This window comes from Callospermophilus lateralis, chromosome 7 (assembly GCF_048772815.1).
Source record: "Callospermophilus lateralis isolate mCalLat2 chromosome 7, mCalLat2.hap1, whole genome shotgun sequence".
NCBI lineage: Eukaryota > Metazoa > Chordata > Mammalia > Rodentia > Sciuridae > Callospermophilus > Callospermophilus lateralis.
Window position 1 is genome coordinate 120,046,889 of NC_135311.1, and position 19,004 is coordinate 120,065,892.

At 44.7% G+C, this 19,004-nt stretch overlaps 1 protein-coding gene across 1 annotated transcript in view; it reads left to right on the top strand.

Moving 5' to 3' along the window:
* Csmd2 (CUB and Sushi multiple domains 2) overlaps nt 1-19,004 on the top strand; it is a 535,133-nt gene that overhangs the window by 371,906 nt on the left and 144,223 nt on the right. The window contains exons 22-24 of the mRNA XM_076862996.2: nt 3,429-3,598; nt 13,391-13,547; nt 14,748-14,939. Coding sequence (XP_076719111.2) covers nt 3,429-3,598; nt 13,391-13,547; nt 14,748-14,939 — 519 coding nt within the window. The remainder of the gene's footprint in view (nt 1-3,428; nt 3,599-13,390; nt 13,548-14,747; nt 14,940-19,004) is intronic.

Below are 19,004 nucleotides of genomic sequence, written 5' to 3' on the forward strand. Positions count from 1 at the left end.
ATGCACAGCAATTACAATCACCTGTAATTACTGCCAGCCCTGTCGCAGAGCCTCATGCTGGAGGTGTCTTGGGAATGCCCACCCGGGGGGTGCACTGCATGCACTGTGGGTGTAACTGGGGTTATTTGGCTCATGTAGCATTACCAGAAACATTCCCACCTGAGAAGGAGATGAACAGCCTGGGCTCCAATTCATGGTGTGACAGGGGTGACATATCCCCTGACCTCTGGGGCCCCTGAATTTGATGTGGAAGAGACAGCCCTGACCCATTAGGACCCCAGTCTGCTGCAGGAGACATGGCCCTGTCCTTGGGAGCCCAGTGTGATGGAGAAGCCCTAACCCTCTGCCTCAGGAGCCCCAGACTGATGGATAAGATGCAGCCCCTGCCCTTAACAAGACCTCGCTTGACAGGGGCGACAGAAGTCACAGATGTCTGAATCAGCAGCAGCATTTTTTCTCTGCACGTGACTGTTTGTTTCTCTGGAACGTTTATTTGTTTCCATTTACACCCGGTTTGGCTTCTCCGTGCATCTGCTCACCTCCCCTGTTCCTTTGGAAACTCTCCCAGAAGCGAGTGCCACATTCCTCAACCACCCATGCCCTCCCTGGTACCCAGGACCAAGGCCCTGGCAGGGAGTCAGGACTTGGTGACTGGCCAGGGCCTGGCTGCATCTGAAGCTGTCAGCCCTGTGTCCTTCCTTAAAAAGGTGTCAGGCAGGTGGGAGAAACAAGAGGGTCATGCTGGGGCAGGGAGGCGACTCAGGAAGCCAGGGCTGCAAAGACAGTTCAAAAATATGCCAAGGCCCATGTTGAAAGGAAGCTGACTGCCAGTAACTGGGCAGAGGACAAGAGGCATCAGGGACCGCCTGAGGGCCCTAGCTGAGGCATAAACTTTCCATAAGCTTCCCAGGCTTTCTGCCAGTCCCATAGGATGGTCAGCTAGGGAATGAGTAGGAAGAGAAAGGAGAAATAGTACGGATTGAGGACCTACTATGTGCTCACCATGACTTCCCATTCATTCACTTTTTTACACAGAAAATCTGGTGCATTTGTTCTCTACAGCCTTAGGAGGGGCCCTTATGATCCAGGCAAAGACAGATGAAGACGAGATGGAGACTCAGAGAGTTGATATAACTTGTCTGTCTTCTCCAAAGTCTGTGCTCATCTCAGTGCACCACATGCCTCAGCCTAGGTGCAGGAGAGTATGTGGGACCCCAGAGACTGTGGGGAGACACCTCAGAGCTGTCTGTGGTATGACCGTGTACTAGTGTGTAACTGCCTAGTCTGAGGGCACCCATGAACTGAGCACTCTCTAGAAACTTGTCTACTGAAATTGTCAGCAGCCACTGTCCCGGGGTGCCTGGCTGCTACTACCATTGCCCCTTCAGTTCAATGCCTCAGCTGGGCACATTCATTAGATACTTGGTTTGCTTGGCAAACCAGCCAAGTTTAAAATCCACCAGGCTACTTTACTCCTGCAAAATAAATAAACAAATGCTTCTGTAAAGCTTCAGGAAACCAAACTGACCTGAAATGCACAGGCCCAGGGAGTAGGGCCAGTTGAAAAGTAGGGACTTGGTCACCATCTTCAAAGGACTAAGAGCAGCCTTGGGGATAAGAGAGCACACAAGCATATGACAAACCCAGCAGGAGGTTCATCTCTGAAGGTGTCTATGTCTCCATCTATGCTGCCCAGCTTAGGACAATTAGTGTCCTAAGAAATTATGGTCAAAGAATTAACAATTATAACCAAAGAAATGGCCTCTCGGTCAACATCGGAGTCCTTCCCCCCAAAAAATTATGCCTAGAATAAGGACAGGAGGGCTGGCTTGGAGAAGGCAGCCTTGCTACCATCAACTGTAAACATTTAAGACATGCTCCAAACTCTCCATATGTCCAGACAAATAATGAGCCTGCCATCTGGTCTTGTATTTACATCCTTCTGGAACCTAATTATTTTTAGGACTGTACCTCTTCTAAGGTCAGTGTATGCCATATTCATCCATTCATGTATTTGGCAAATATTTATTTTGCAGACCATCTGGGTTGAGCCTTGGAAAGTCATAGATTCATCAGGGATGACTCTGGCCCTCAAGTAACTCACAGTTTGAGTGGGGATTACAAGCAAGTAAAAGCAATCAGGGAACAGGGTGTGATAGGTTCTCTGATATAGGGATGCACAGAAAGGGGATTCATAATCAAAAATTCAAACAAAAGGAATGTGGTAGTACATGCCTGAATCCCAGCATCTCAGAAGGCTGAGGCAGGAGAATTTCAAGTTTGAGGGCAGCCTCCACAACTTAGGGAGACCTTATCTGAAAATTAAAAATAGAGAGGGCTGGGGATGTGGCTCAATGATAACCACCTGTGTAGTTCCCTGTGTGATCATGTGACTATCTCCAATAACGCACCCTGTGTGTGTTTACGTATGATCAATCCCAAGTACCAAAAAATAGAGAGCCACTGCAGGGTTCCCCAGATGTGCCCTGCCCCTGAGCTCTCTGCTTGCATCTTCTGAGGGTGTCCTGACCAGGCATTGGTTGGGCATTGGGAAGAGAGAAATATGGCCAAGGCCCACGGGATCACAGTGCAGTGAAGGAGACAGCAGTACTCACAAATAAGTCAAGTAAAATGCGATACCTGCTATAAATAACCGCATAGGAACAACAGGGAAGAGATGACTAATTCTAGAGGAGGAGAAACCAATTTCCAGGAGAGGGTATGATTTCATTAGTTGTTGAATGAAACAGTGTTTCAATAGGGGTGTGCCAAAACTTTCTCCAGAGCCTCAGGGGCCCTAAACTCCAGCCTGAGGGGGTGGCATCCTCTGTGAATTAAGAGACAGTCTAAATTCCTTAGTTCTAGGCTCCCTATTTTTAAACTGAGGATGATAACTATGCCTACTTTGGGGGACTGGTTGCTGTGACAGGTAATGAAATGAGCCTTATTAAGTGTCTATTGTGGTGTTTTGCACATAGAGTTAGCAATTATTGTTCCATCTTGTCCCCTCCTGGTTTCCATCCTTGGACACTGAAAGTCGTCCTTTCTCCTCACTTGGCTACCCACTCCTCTGACGTCCTCCTCCATCATTTCTGTTGCTATGATACCATACCAAGAGATGCAGGGAACGACTGCTTTATAACCCTGTGAAAGGAAAGGGGGTCTGCTGGTTAGTTTTATTTCCACAAAAAAGAGAACCAGCCCGACAGAATGGGAGAGAGGGAGACACCAACAGAACTCTAGGCAGGCAGGTTTTATTTTTTATTTAAACTTCCACAGACAGTCCTGTAGGCAGACAGAGAGGCCACCATGCCACAGGTAGACAGGCTGGTGGCTGGTCACCTCTGTCAGGTTCTCCAGAGCTGTGAGTTGTCTTCTGGATGCGGCTGACAGGGGTTAATCTGTGGTTATTGTGGTTCTCTTTCCAGCTGAGTGTGGGAACTCAGTCACCGGCACTCAGGGTACTCTGCTGTCCCCCAACTTTCCTGTGAACTACAATAACAATCACGAATGCATCTACTCCATCCAGACCCAGCCAGGGAAGGGGATTCAGCTTAAAGCCAGGGCATTCGAACTCTCAGAAGGAGACGTCCTCAAGGTAAAATCGATGGACTGCATAGCGCATGCGTGTGAAGGTGTGCGCTCGTCCCTGTGGGAATGGTCCAAGCTTTCTCCTTCCTCCCTGAGTCCCGAGATGGTATCCTCACACAACTGGGAGGAAGTGAGGATCAGAAAGAGAGTGTATGTGAGCATCTGAGAATGTAGGATTGGAATGTGCTCAGAGGCTGCTGCTGCCATAGGCAAGTGCGGCTCGTGGGAGTTGACTGCATCATAAAAATAACAGTAGTTCAGCTGGAGCAGCCAGTGGGCCAGGTTTTCCATTGTGAGTGCCGACTTTCCACGTGAATCATGAACTGCTCACAGTGTGTGTGTGTGTGTGTGTGTGTATGTGTGTGTGTGTGTGTGTGCACACACACATTTGTGTAGCTACATGTTTGTAGATATAGATACTTTTACATATATATTTTCACATGGGTGTGAGTCTGTGAGAGTGCTTGGCATCTCTGCACTCAGATGTGATTTGAGGAGGCAGTGAGTGTCCATGTACCATGATAAAGGCCCTCATGTGACATTGCCATTAAAGAAAGTGAGCTCAAGGCACATAAATATGTAAGAGAAAGAAAGGACAGGATGGGATGGTAGTGCTACTGAGAGGAAGTCGGTGAGATCCTGACACACACACGTCTTGTAGTTCCCTGTGTGATCATGTGACTATCTCCAATAACGCACCCTGTGTGTGTTTACGTATGATCAAGGGGTTGATGTCGGAGAATCTATCAAAGAGCTGCCCTAATAAAATGGATTCTGAAGACAGCCTCATCCAGAGTAAGTCTATTTTTATCCTAGACCAAGGATCTTTTGTAGTTTATTCCAATACAGTTTTATTCTCTGTAGCCAGAGAAGTCCTGACATTAGAAGAAAAAAAAATAGAAGCAACCAAAGGTCACTACTCTGGAAATTCCATAGAGAAGCCATGAAATGCCCGTCTTTTTTATGTTCAGATGATACTCTTGACCCACCCTGGGGCATGTGTTCTCCACTATGTGGTATGTGTGTGTGTGTGTGTGTGTGTGTGTGTGTGAGAGAGAGAGAGAGAGAGAGAGAGAGAGATTTTTCTCTCTTACTTAATCTCCTTTGAACCCAAGCTGCACTCATGAGATGACAAACTGGGGCTGGGTGTGTATGAAATAGGACAGAACAATCCCAGGGGCTGTCATTGGCTTCTTCAGCTCTGCTTTCAATGCCGCATAGAAACAAGATAAGCGGACACAGGAGAGTTTGATACCCTTGTGATATACCCTATGATACCACACCAGCAGATGCAGGGATACATCTGCTGTATGCACTGTCACAGATCCCCAAGCCAGATACATGCACAGATTCACACACACACACACACACACACACACACACACACACACACACACCATGCCTTCAGGCCTCTCCCTGGATCCTCCCTGGATCCTCACTGGATCCTCCCCATCTGCTTGCTCTTCATCAACGGCATGATTTCAGAGGACCTAACCAGCACAGCAGGGCAGAGAGGCCTCCTCTCTGTCATGGTGCAGATGAAGGGATGTGAGCTGGGCCATGCAGAGGCCTTCCTGGATGAAGGCCCAGCAGGAAAAGGCAGCTTTGAGGCACAGGTCATAATTAGCAGGTGTTGGGGGGTTGGGCCAAGTTCTGTGCACAGGGCTTGATAGGGGTGGATGGGCAGAAATGGCTGCTGGAGGTCACATGGATCATGGCCAGGGCCCTAGCTCCCTTAATAGAGTGGTTCAGATTCAGGCCTTCAGAACCCAAGACTGGCCAATGGTGTGCCTGCACAACTGTCTGGCCTCGGCATCAGGTGATCAGAGTAACAGACAGGCAGAAGAGTGATTTTCCAAGGCAGCCAGGATAACAAATGGGCAGAAGTTGTAGGGCAGAGGTCAGGGAGGCTTCACACAGGCACACCTGCAGAGTTGCAGGGAGGGGAAGAATCCCTGCTTTTCTAAAAGAGGACCACCCCAGACTCAAGACCTGGCCTCTGCAGCCACATGTCCAGCCAGCCCTGCCACCCAGCTTGTAATATGGAGCTCAACCTTCTTGACAAAGAGTGTCCTGTGTCTGCATCTCTTAAACCTGCTCATTAGGTTGCATTATGGTTCTGATGTGGCTGAAAGGCCACAAGCGTCCCTGTGACCACTGGAATTTCTGAAACAAATTCCTAGGGAATTCCTAGGGAAGGAAGAGCAATGGATTCCAGGAGATTAGGATAGCATCTGTGCCCCCTCCTAGGACCCTTATCCTTCCCAGACTCCTTACCTTCCATAGGGAGAACCTGGGTCACCAATGGGTACCAGAACTATTTCTGGTTTCTTTTAATGAAAGAATTAAAAGAAACCACAGTCGTAGTTTCTCAGCAGAATACAAAGTCACTCTGCCACCTCAGGCAGCTGCAGCAGCCGTGCTGCTGAAGCCTGTCATCTGCTCTACTTCCACATGGATATGTGTGGAAGGAACCTAATGCATAACAATCCCCTCCAAGAACATCTGCCATTGCCCTAGTGTGACCGGCCCATCTGCCTGAATGCTGGTATGTTCCTAATCCCAAGGCCTTGCCTGTCCCTACGAAGATTCCTCTGAACTCCAAGGAAATCTATCCACACTTTACTTGTCTCTTGAGATAGGATATCTCCTGCATCTGACTAACCTTCCAAACTTTATTGCATTTCTGACCCATGAAAAATCCGTGTTTCCCTGCATGTGTTCCATGCCCTCAATAACTGTAGATTTCCCAGAATCACCCCGTACTTGTCACTCCAGCTTGTCTCCCATAACCACCTGACTTCTTTTCCTTTGGTCCCTGCCAGGTGATTTTGCTACTACCTTCAGATGAGTAAGACAGGAGAGGCTTTTAAATGCAATAATATTTTTGCAAAATGCAAAAGAAAACACCACTTCCAGCTCATGAGGGCAAGAGAAGCACATGCATGTAACTACATCCTCCACCAGTTCCCAGTAGAATAACCGAAGGGACAAAAGACAGGGGAATGTGGTTTCAGCTCTGGAAATTGGGCAAAAGTGTCTTTTGCATAAAAATTAAAGGAATTTCTGCCAAATGGAATACTCAAGGAAGAATCTGTATTGAGAAAGGGTCTAAGCAAATTACAATTCATGCAAATGAAGCAAAATCCTGCCTTTTGGTTAAGGACCAGAAACCCTAAGGAAAAATCCATGTAAGACCGTGTAGTTCAGAGCAGCAGAGCCTGGGACCAAGAATATAGACCACTGGCAGGAACAAAATCTCCATCCTTCTAGCTCCTCCAGACGGGAGCCTTCATGGATTTCCCCTTGACATGACTTCCTGGACTTCATTTGGCTTTGGGGGGCACATCAGGAAAAGCAAGTAACACCATGCTAGTACATAACCAGGGTGGCAAGTCTCACTAGGGAAGGGGCTACCATCTCTCTACCGCTCTCCCTCTCTCAGTTGGAAATGCCTCAGCTTGCTGTGCCTTGTTTGGGCCTAGCTCTTCTGCTCCCCGTTAGAGACTTGGGGTGTTTACATTCTCCACTGCCATTCTCCCTCCACAATGATATGCCAGCAAGGAAATTAACCAAGGTGTGTAAATATTCAAGGGACCAGAAGAAGGAGGCCTGCCTGAGGAATCAGAGCTAATTGCCCCTCTGTAAGCAACTAAGGACAAAACACACTTTAAAAGTGTGAGATTTATTGTAAAATAAATTTGTATTCTGAATTTGTATTCTTAACAGGATTTGAGAGAGTATTATATTGATGGCACAAAAAAAATAGGCAATAATGAAAACAGAGCCATCTGAGATGAGGAAAGATTGGATGGAGATGAAAAACATGATCACCCAATTAGAAAACGGAATGGAGGCGATGAATGGAAGAGGGTGAGCCACAGAAAAATGAAGTCAGTTCATTATAAGATGTGTTGAAGAACTTCTCCACATCTCATAAGGAAATGAAAAGGAGGGTTCCATTATATTAATAAAGTGTACAATCAATCTGCAGTAAAACTTTATGTGCCAAATAAAAACATAGTTTGAATAAATTAAATAAAAACTGATAGGAATATTAAAAAATTTTTAATAAAGTTACAGTCATCGTGAGAGATTTTAATGTACCTCCCTTAGTCTCTGACATGTCACTCAGATTAAAAGTAAATAATGATTTGGGTCGTTTGGATAATATAACAGAATAAATCCAAAGAAAGTAGGGGAAAGATACTTCTAAAGATGAAAGCAGAAATGACTAAAAAAAGAATAGCAATTATCAACAAAACCAACTGGTTGATAATGAAATAGATACACGTAGCAGGATGAATCAAGGAATTAAAAAGAGACAAATGTGTAATGCTAGGCATGAAAAAGGGAACATAATCCTTAATACAATAGAGATTGTGAAAAGAAGAAAATATTTAGAAACAACTGTTCTTTCAAGAAATCTGCAAGCTCAAATGAAATGGAAATTTTTGTAGATGAAAAGTACTATGATGTACTATGATGTAAATAAATGAAAATCTGAATAAACCAGAAACCATTAACAAATTGGAATTCTCCTAGATCCCTTCTCAAAAGCCCCAGGACCAGACTGTTTTACAGGTAAACTTTAATAAAACTTAAAGAAATAATGAATCCCCACAGTAATCCAAATATTCTAGAAAAGAGATAAAAATGAGGATCCATGTCCCAACTCTTTTTTTTTTTTAATACATCAAATAGAAACCTGGATGACAATGAGGAGAATGGTGTTGACCAAGGCTGGGAGTGCTGGCACCAGACCATGATGGTCAAATGGGATAGTCTCGATTACACAGGAGGAATAGGGATTTTTTTCCTTGAGATTTATTGTAAAATATGATAACAATGATGATAAATAATAATGTACATTATACCACAAAAAGAATAAGTACTTGAGGTGATGAATATGCTAGTTGGCTTGATTTGATTCTCCACATTGTATTCATATATCACAATATCAACTATCATGTGTCAATTTATAATTTAAAAATTAATTTAAAAAAACAAACTATTAGACCAAACAATCTCAAGATCATAAATCTAAAAATCCTGGCTATGATATCAGACTGAATCTAGCTGGATGATAAAGCAAAGATGACCAAGGGCCTCTGAGGCCAGTAGTGTGAGGATGTGTCAACCATGGGAAAAGCTCATAATGTTTATTCTTTAGACAAATCACATGAGATTGCCTTTGTTGTAGTCAAAACTGGCCAAATATTGGCCATTTCCTGTGACTCAACCTAACATCCTATAAACAGACTAGAAGGGAAAAACACACGATCCTGCTGACCCATTCCCCAAACATCAGGTGATCAAGTTCAATATCCATTCACGATTTTTAAAAGTATTCATAAAACTGTGAATAGTGCCTTCTCAATTTGATAAAGTGTTTCTCCCAAACACCTACAGCAAACACTGTACTTAATGGCAACACTTCCTGAGGATTTCTAGTGGCATCAAGCCCAAGAACAGTGACTTTGCCATCACCCGTAGAATCAGCGTTGCACTGATGATCCAAGCCTATACAATTATACCCAGAAATGAAAAGGAAACCATTAAAATTATTTATAGACAAGAGACATAGTCCATGCAAATAAACATCCAGAGAGAAATATATACGAATATGGAAAATTGCCTCTCTTATTTAGAAAATACGAAAGGATCAACAAATAAACCTTGAGAACTGATAAGACAAGTCAGTAAAGCAGCTGGTGTTTCTATAACCAATTATAATATGTAATCAGGGAGGGAAATCTCATTCGTAATAGAATAAAATCTATAAGCCACCTAGGAATAAGTCCTCCAAAATGTGGATAATCTTTACTGAGAAAATTATAAAGCGTTATTTTAAAGGCAATATAACTAAAATAAATGCAGGGAGATGTCCTTCCCCATGGATGAACAACCACTCACAGGAGAGAAGAGGGGAATTGTTGATACTCAATTACCACAGCCTCAGTGAGAATCAAGGAAATACAAATTAGAGTGAGATACCATTTTGCACCCATCAAACTGGAAAAAAAATATGCCTGGAAATACTAGAGGTGAGGATATAAAATGATGAAAAGAGCCATCCACTGCTATGGGATGGTATTGATTGGTATTCCTCTTCTTCAGAGAGCAATCTGGAATTAGCAGGCAAAGCTGAAGATATGTCTTCCCTCAACCAGCTTCTTGTTCTGGAGAAACTCAAGCCAGGCATGTTCATGGACACAATAATGCTTGCATTGTGTTTTAGTCACCTTAGTCGCTGCTGTGACTAAAGGATCTGACCCGAACAACTGTAAGGAGGAAAAGTTTATTTGAGGGCTCATAGTTTTAGACGTCTTAGTCCATAGGAGGCCCACTCCATTCCCTGGGGCTCTAGGTGAGGCTAAACATTATAGTGGAGTGTGTGGCAGAGGGAAGCAGCTCACATGAGATTAGAAAGCAGAAAGAGACTCCACTTGCCAGATACAAATATATACCCAAAGCCACACCCCAATTCCCACCTCCTCCAGCCACACCCTACCAAGTCAGTTACCATCCCCTTAATCCCTATCAGGGGATTAAATCATTGATTGGATTAAGACTCTCACAACCCAATCATTTCTCCTCTGAACCTTCTTGCATTGTCTCACATGTGAGATTTTGGGGGACACCTCACATCCAAACCATAGCACATCGTCACTTAGCATGTTCATTTGGAAACCAGCTGCCTTGCTGACCTGTCTTACTAGATGTCCCGGACATGGGTAGATTCTCCTGGATTTCTGAGGGAGATATTCCCCTCACCCTGTATCTGATGAACTGGATCATCCAGCAAGAGCCTGTGAGGAAATAAATGTGTGCAAAGGCCCAATTCCCTAAAGCAATCGAAAATATAAAAATACCCAGGAATAAGTAGAGAAATTCACTGAGAGACATAAATGACAACTTGATTAAATGGAGTCAGACACCATGAATATGGATCAGAAGAGTTAATATCCCACAGGTGCATTTTTTTTCTCAAATCAATCCATACATTTTAATGTAACTTGGAATGACACAAGTTTTCTTTTTTTGCATGTTTGCTTTATTTTTTTTTTAATTTGGGGAAATTCTTGAGTTTATCTAGAAGAGTAAATATGGGAGATTTTTTTTAGGTGAAATGAAGACTTTCTTCCTACATATTTAAATATGCTATCAACCTACACAAACTAAAAACATGGGTCATGCACAGGAATAGACAAATAGCCAAATGCTGTGGAATAGAAGGTTCACGAACAAACCACATTTATGTAACTATATATGAATTTAAAAGATAGATAAATTTAAAATTGGTATTAGATGGAACATTTACAAATAGGCTTTTGTGAAATGACTAACCAACTAAGGAATAAAGGTAGAATCTTATATGATAGGCCAAAATAAATTCCAGGTGAATTGAAGAATAAAAATGCTAGAAGCCAGGTACTATGGTGCATGCCTATAATCCCAGTGGTTTGGGAGGCTGAGGAAGGAGGACCTTGAGTTCAAAGCCAGCCTCAGCAACTTAGCAAGGCACTAAACAAATTAGCAAGACCTCATCTCAAAATAAAATATATTTTTAAAAAGGGCTTGGGATGTAGTTCAGTGGTTAAATATCCCTGGGTTTAATCCATGATTACCATCCCCCCCCCCCAAATACTGGAGGAAACATTGGTTGGTTTATTTACCATATATTTTCTGAGTGCCAGGATGCATATTCTGTACACTGTTGTGCAAGTAATTGCGTTGTGGATTGGGTTAATGTTATGATGGAAATCCCTGCAGCTATTTAATTGCCACTGTGAAAAAATACTTAATGACTTGAAAAGTACGCATGATATGTTAAGTGAAAGAGTTGAGGGTTGTCCACTGTATTGATAATTTGAGCTTCTTTTTATAGAATAAAAAATATTAATAAACCTAGGTAAGGAAAGTAAGGACAAAGCTTGGAAGGATTATACCAAAATCCAACAAGTACTGAGAGTTGTTTTTCTTTTCTCTGTGCTTTTCTGTTTTAGAAGTTTTTCTGCAATGTACATTTTATTGTAATGCTACAAATAACATTTTTGTGCCTAACAAATGAGAATGAATTATGCTTTAAAATTAAAGAAAATATAATGTACTCATTATACTTTTTATTAATTAGCAATAATTTCTTCATACCATCATCCATCCAGTGAATGCTCAAATTTCCAATGAGCTCATAAATGTCATAGTGGTTTTTTAAATTTACAGTTTATTCAAATCAGTCTCTAAGGTCCATTGGACAACAGTAGATTAGTTATCTCGTGTGTTTGTTAACCTGTAGATTTCTCCCTCCATCTCTTTCTTTTTATACTTGTAATTTATTTGTTAAAAAAAAAAATCTGGTCGTTTGTTCAGTGGAATTTTTCACACTCTGGACTTTGCTGACTTCCAGCGCATAGTATCATTTCTAGTATTCCTCCTTCCTCGGTATGTCCTATAGGATGGGAATTGGATCTAGTGGCTTGATCTGATCAGGTTTGACTCTTTGGCAAGGTGATTCCCTAGATGGTGATCTGTCTCCCATTAAGAAGCTCTTGATGTTTAGTTTTCCTCCTTATGGTGATGTTAGCAACTGGTGAGAATTAACGCCTTGATCCATGAATTCAAATGTATGCCTCAATGGGTAAAAATGTTTTTATAATAATTTGGATACAGTCATGGGCTAAACTTCTGAATTGGTGCCATCTCTGTGTTGGTTGGAATCCAGGATCCTCTCAGTATTTCAATAACGTAACCACCAACACATCAGATCTGGAAACAGACTTAAGGCTCCCAGCAGCCTAAATGAATCTCTGTAATCTACAGCACTGTGAGCTTGAAGGATGGCTTCCTTTACAAAGCGCTGCTTCATAAATAGGAGGATGGAAATATTGTTCCAATTTGCTGGCAGCTGGCTCCACATTGTGCACCATGCACAAATATTCATCTCCCACCCATAGATCCCATCTTTGATATTTACTAAAGCACCAGGGGTTCTTTCACTCAATCACAACTTCTGTTGTTATTTGTACAATTATCTAGGAAGGAGCAGCAACCTCGAAACCTGGGGAGCCAGTTCATTATTCTGATGATTGTTGTCTTTGCTGGTGCTCAGAAGTTCAGGGGACAGATGGGAATCAGGGAGGCCAGATGCCTGCGCCATTCCACCCTTGGCAAGCCCAGCAGGCCCTAGCTGGAGCCCTCATTACAAGGGGAAGGGGCAGAGACTGAGCTTGGAGAAGGGAAAGTCACCATACCCTGCTGGCCATTTTGACTCCATCCTGCCTGTGTTCCAGGGATCCTGTCCAGCAGATGGTTAAGACAGGTCACCCCATGGTGAGATGGGGGTCAGGTCCTCTCCTCTCCTGGAAGGACAGGAGTGGCCGTTTAGCAATGTAGAGATGTCGAATGCTTTCAGCCTGCCTGTCTGCAGAAACAGATGGCTGGGGAATCAGGCAGTCCCAACCTGGCCTCCCTGGGCTGCTGAAGAGGAAGCTGGTGCCATATGAGGGTTGAGGGACCAGCAGCAGGTTTCCCTGGAAAGGTTGGAACGGCAACCAGTTTTCAAAGATTAGATTCACAATGGAGATGGGCTGGGCACAGCACTGACACTGAGAGGAAACAGGATGATTGATTGCTCAGCCGCCAGCTTCGTGCTGCCACCTTCCTTGTTGATGACAATTAACTACCCATCTAGCAGTGGTTGTCAGTGCTGACACCTGGGAAGGTGGGCCATGGGGTGTGACATGTAGTCAATATAAGGCCATGCTGGTGTTACCAGATTGGGATGTCTCCTGCCCAGGTCTACGATGGCAACAACAACTCTGCCCGTTTGCTGGGGGTGTTCAGCCGCTCTGAGATGTTGGGAGTGACTTTGAACAGCACGTCTAGCAGTCTGTGGCTGGATTTCATCACCGATGCCGAAAACACCAGTCAGGGCTTTGAGCTACAGTTTTCCAGTAAGTCTTTCCAGCATCTGAATGGACAATGAAGTTGGGCTTTCTTATTGTACTCATTTGTTTGAGCTCCTGTTTATCTGGTAGACATGCTCTTATAGACTATTTCAGAGTCCAGTAGGTCTCCATCAATTGAGGGATGGATAAATAAAATGAGATATGTCTGTACAATGGAATATTATGTGACCATAAAAACAAATGAAGTAGTGATACATGCTTCAACATAAGAGGGGCTTGGAAAAATTACACAGTCCAAGAAGACAGTTACAAAGACCACATAGTATATGACTTCATTTTTACAAACTGCCCAGAGCAAGTAAATCTATAGAGACAGAAGGCAAATTTGCTGAGAGTGCTGAGAGAAAAACTCATCTAGGCTGCTTTTTGAGGTGATAAAAATGTTCTAGAACCAATAGTGATACCAGTCGCACACCTCTGTGGATAGATAAAAGAAGACACTGAACTCTACACTTTAGATGGATGAATTATGACATGTGAATTGTGTCTCAATAAATATGTTAGGGGTTTAAAAAGTAAACAATGTCTACTCAGGATCCCCCTTGTCTGGATGTCAGGCCACCTGGCAAAGGGATCTTTGCCTATTTCAGAGATGGCTCAGTGCATGAGGATTAAATAGACTCAAATTTGAATTCCATTTCCATTACCTGAAAGTCACATGAGTTTGGAACAATTTATTTAACCTTCCTAAGTCAATGCTCTGGGTTGTAAAACGCAAATGATTAAACCTACCTAAGACTCCTGTGAATTAACAACTGAGAGGCAGCAGATGCCAAGCCCCATAGCAGGAGCTCTGTATAAGTCAGTTTCTTCCTTTTCCAATAGAATATGTTTAAACAGGGCATAATGAGGCTCTTGAATGTACATTTAAAGTGACTTTTCCGTATTATCCTGTCCCATCACAATGTCTCAGAGAGCAAATTGGAAGGAACAGGTCTCTAGCAAAATGCTGTGGGGTCAACAAAAGAAATAGAAAATCCAGCGCCTAGGCTTGAAAACTATTAAAAAGCTGGACTCATTTACATGTAAGCACAGGGGAGAGAATGTTCCCTGGAAATGCAGAGGGAGCCCAAGTGGGGAACGGCGGCGGGACATCTTCCTGAGAACGTGGGCTTGAAGGAGGAGAGGAAGCTGGGTTTCTGCCCCCACAGGTCTCGCTCACTCTGCCTCTCGTCTCATCCTCAGGTTTTGAGCTCATCAAATGCGAAGACCCTGGAACGCCCCAGTTTGGCTACAAGGTTCATGATGGAGGTCACTTTGCAGGCAGCTCTGTGTCCTTCAGTTGTGACCCTGGCTACAGCCTGCGGGGCAGCCAGGAGCTGCAGTGTCTGAGTGGAGAGCGCAGGACCTGGGACCGGCCGCTGCCCACCTGTGTCGGTAGGATGCTCGTGCTGTTCAGGGGCACCTCTGGTCTCCCCTCACCTGAATTCCAGCCTTGGTCTCATTAAGGATGCCCAGGGCTGGGGGCTATCTACCTGGACTGGATCCTCCTGCTAACAGGCCTTGTGGCTTTTCTCTTCCCCATTTCCTCACGTTCACACCTCATTACAGCTGTGCAGCCACACAGTCAGGCACTGGCCGTTCATTATCACACATTTAGCAAGTGGAACCAGAGCCAAGTCCTGCCCTCAGGGTGATGGGAGGGTGGTAGACGAATCCATTAAGAAGGGGGAGGTGAGATTTGCCTGGTTTCCGGGGCTTCCTCCCATACTGACACTCCAACAAGTCTTCCACTCACTACGGGTCTCAGTTTCAATGTAAGCAAAATAAGGCGCATGCTCTCTTTTCTGGAAGAATGTTGAAAGAAAGGGTAAGATAATGAACCCTCGCCAATCTTCACTCTTAAGAACATGATTGTGAGCTTGCATCTTCTTGAGCCCCTGTTCTTCCAGAACATCAGCAAAGGGTCTCTGGAGGCGATGCGCAAGTGTCCTAGGACAAGCCACAGTAGCCTGGTGTGGAAGTACAAAATACACAAAGTCAGACTGTCTGTTTGTCCGGGCTTTTCCCCTCCCTGCTAATCAGGATTTCCAACACACCCTCTGGTCTTGCTTCTCCAGTGGCGGGTCCTACCCTCTGCTCCCTTCACCACGCATCAAGCCAATGCATCAGTGCAGCCCTAGCTGATCTCATAAGAACAAAACATCTGGTGGGCAAGTATGTAAGTGCCCCCAAGCCCCACAACTGGGCAGGTGTAGGCCTGGGTACATGGAGGCAGAGAAAGAATGAAATCTGTTTCCTGCCCTCAGGAAACAAAAGCAGATGGTTAACATACAAGGTCATCACTATGAAAAGGGCTGTGTGCAAAGTGTTGGGGCAGAGGAGGAGTTTGCAGTTCAGAGTTGGAAGGAAGGGTGGGTGAGAATTCACCCACAGGAGAGGCGAGCAGGGATGGGGGACTTTCTAGCCTGAGCACAGGACCTACAGACAACACTGCAGTAAGTGTCAATGGCCCCAGTTGGTCCTTTCCTCCCCCCCCCCCCCAGAAGGTCACATTTCAACAGGATCTGCAATGCGGATACACAGCAGAGAATCAAGGGACAGAATTTTAAGTCTGAAAGTAGGACCAGGGCCCTCACCTGTAAGGAGTCCCCAGGGACTTCCTCTTCCTTCGTCCTCTCGGTGGGCCTGGTCTATAGACATGTCCCTTCTCTTTCTCCCTTCACCTCTCTTTTCATTTCTTTCTTTTATTCTCATGCCAAGCCCTATGCTAGGCCCTAGGAATGCAGAGAAGAGAGCTCCCAGGCCAGCCAGGGGACACATGACTGTACAGCAGTGTGAGGCCTCAGACAGGAGAGCCCAAGCAAGCCGACTCTCAGGGAGGAATGATGACTCACCTTATAAGAAATTTATTTGCTTTGCAGAAAAGATTTACTGTAAGATTCCCTTGACCATCAAATATGCCCACTGGACTAGACTTAGAGGAGCCACTCAAGTCTGGAAAGAATATTTATACTGCGGGCTGTAGAGGCCTTCCCCACGGAGGTCCATCAGGCCCCTCGCTTTTAGCAGGGTGAGGCTGTGTATTGGGGATTATGCGTGCATATTTTCAAATATGTCGCATGTGTTAGACTCCAGCATGCTCTATCAGAGGCAACGACCAGCTTCATCGATGAGTAGACTCAGCAGCCCAACACGCAGCCAGGGCTCTAGGACAGAAAGTAGTGGAAGTTAGGAAGAATAGAATCTTACATCCCATTGGTGAATCTGCGGCAGGCTGGCCTGCTCGGCCCCCTCCTGCCCACCTGCCAGTCCTCAGATAACATGATCCCGTGGGGGAAGAAGAAGCAGTTGTGCTCCATGGAGGAGCCCCCAGGACTGCTGCATTCTGAACATTCACTTACTGGGAAGCAGGAGGTACTTCCCTGGGAATATGGAAGGAAGCTCTGACCAGGGACAGAGATGATATTCTGCCACTATTCCAACCCCATCCTCCATTGGTGGGGCCAGCAGGCTTCCTCCCCACAATTGTAGTCCATCCTCTCCTGGATGCCCTGCCTTGTCCCCTTTCACTCTGGCTCCCACCCCAAGGCACCATGGGAGGAGGGCCCTCAAGTGAGGCTTGAGCAAAGGGCATGGTCTCCTGAGCACACTCACGGGTAGGTGGTCCTTGAGGTCCAGGAGATGCTTGGTGGGTCTTTCATAGCAACAAGTGAAGGTCACTATCCCATCTGGGACTTTGGCTTCTAGAATCTTCTCCTATGGCTTCTAGAATCTCACTTTATCAATTATTTCCTTTCCCAGATAGCACTGCCATGAATCTCTTCCTCTCTGTTTTCACTCATGCATCTTCAACTCAAACACATAGCATAATTTTCCTGGGAAGCAATAGCTTCTTTCCTTTGTTCGATCATCCACCGGTTCATTCAATAAACATTTATTAAGCTTCTATACTGTGCCAAACACCATAGTCGGCACTTGATGTACAAACATGAGTAAGACAAGGTCCCTGCAGCCAAGGAGCTTATAGTCTTGTGCAGGAGATTGACATTACTTTAATAACAAGTTATACCTCTTCTGACAAAAATCCATTCACATTGTAATGGAGATGCAAAGGAATACAGTGTCAGCACTACCGGAGGAAGGGAGGGGTATTGCAAAAGGTTTCAAGGGAGGGTGTTTGTCAGGCTGTCAATCCAAGTAGCAGAATGAGGAGGCCCAGCTGCCTGGGCAAATGGAGCTTGTAACACTCAGCGGGACCAAGGGGTTCGTGGGCTGGGGGTGGGGTAAAGGGAGCCCTGTGGAGGGTTTAGACTAAATTCTGGGAAGGAAGATTGAAAGCATGAGTGCACATTTGCATTTCATAAAGATCCCTTAGCTGGCACTACTGAGGGTGGGCTACTGTGCCAGCCGAGAGATGGCAAAGGCCTAAGCTAGGACTTGAGAAAGAGGAGCTAAGTAGAGTCAAAAGTGAAAAGAGTCACAGAAGTTCAGACTGGATACTGAAAGCAGATCAGACATGGGAGAGGAAGGAGGAGTAGGGGAGCCACAGCTTGCAATTTAGGTGACGCTTCTCACTGGGAATACACATCTCTCTGCAAGACTCCCTGTCTCTAGCTTCGGCCCTCTGTGACCCTCAGAGCTGGAGGACCGTGTCTTGGTGGCCTCTGTTCTCCTGGCAGCTGGCACATGCTCCCTTGCCAGTGAGCAAGTGCAAGTGCTTGTGTTTTCTCTCTAGGGGACTCTGAAGAGTTTGGTCACAGAGTAGCCAGGCAGTTCCACACCCATGGACCTGTTTCTTAGCAGGCTTATTCACCCACTTCAAGTGCACAATTTAATATCTTCACAGGGCTGCAAAGTTCCCTAATGTGTAAAGTGATAATTCACTCACATGCTTGCACGTTGCAGTTCTTCCCTATGGAAGTAAGCATCAAGTGTTTATATCAATACGTTAATTCTGGAACATTTTCCCCATTATAAAGAAACCCTATATCCATTAGCAGGCACTTCCCACTGATTCCCTGGGTCCTTCGATACCATTAATATACCTTCTATCTCTATAGATTTACTTGTTCTGGATATTTCCTATAAGTGGAATCACACGATGTTTTACCTATGGGTCTGGCTCCTTTCACTTAGTGTATGCTTTCAAAATTCATCAACATTGTAACACGTCTCCCAACTTTATTCTTTCTTGTGGCTAATATTCCATTGTATAGATTTATCAACTTTTATATATATTTTCTTCACTTTATGGACATTTGGGTTGTTTTTACTTATTAGCTGCCATGAATGACGAGGCTATCAACATTCATGTCCAAGTGTTTGTGTGTGTATTTTCATTTCTCTGGGGTGCGCACCTGAGCACAGAAGTGCTGGATTGTGTTTGGTAACTTTGTTTAACATCTCGAAGAACCACCAAATTGGTTTCCAAAGCGTCTGCATCATTGTCCGACTCTGTCCTTGATAAGAGGGTTCTCCCCACCCTCGCCCACTCTTGTA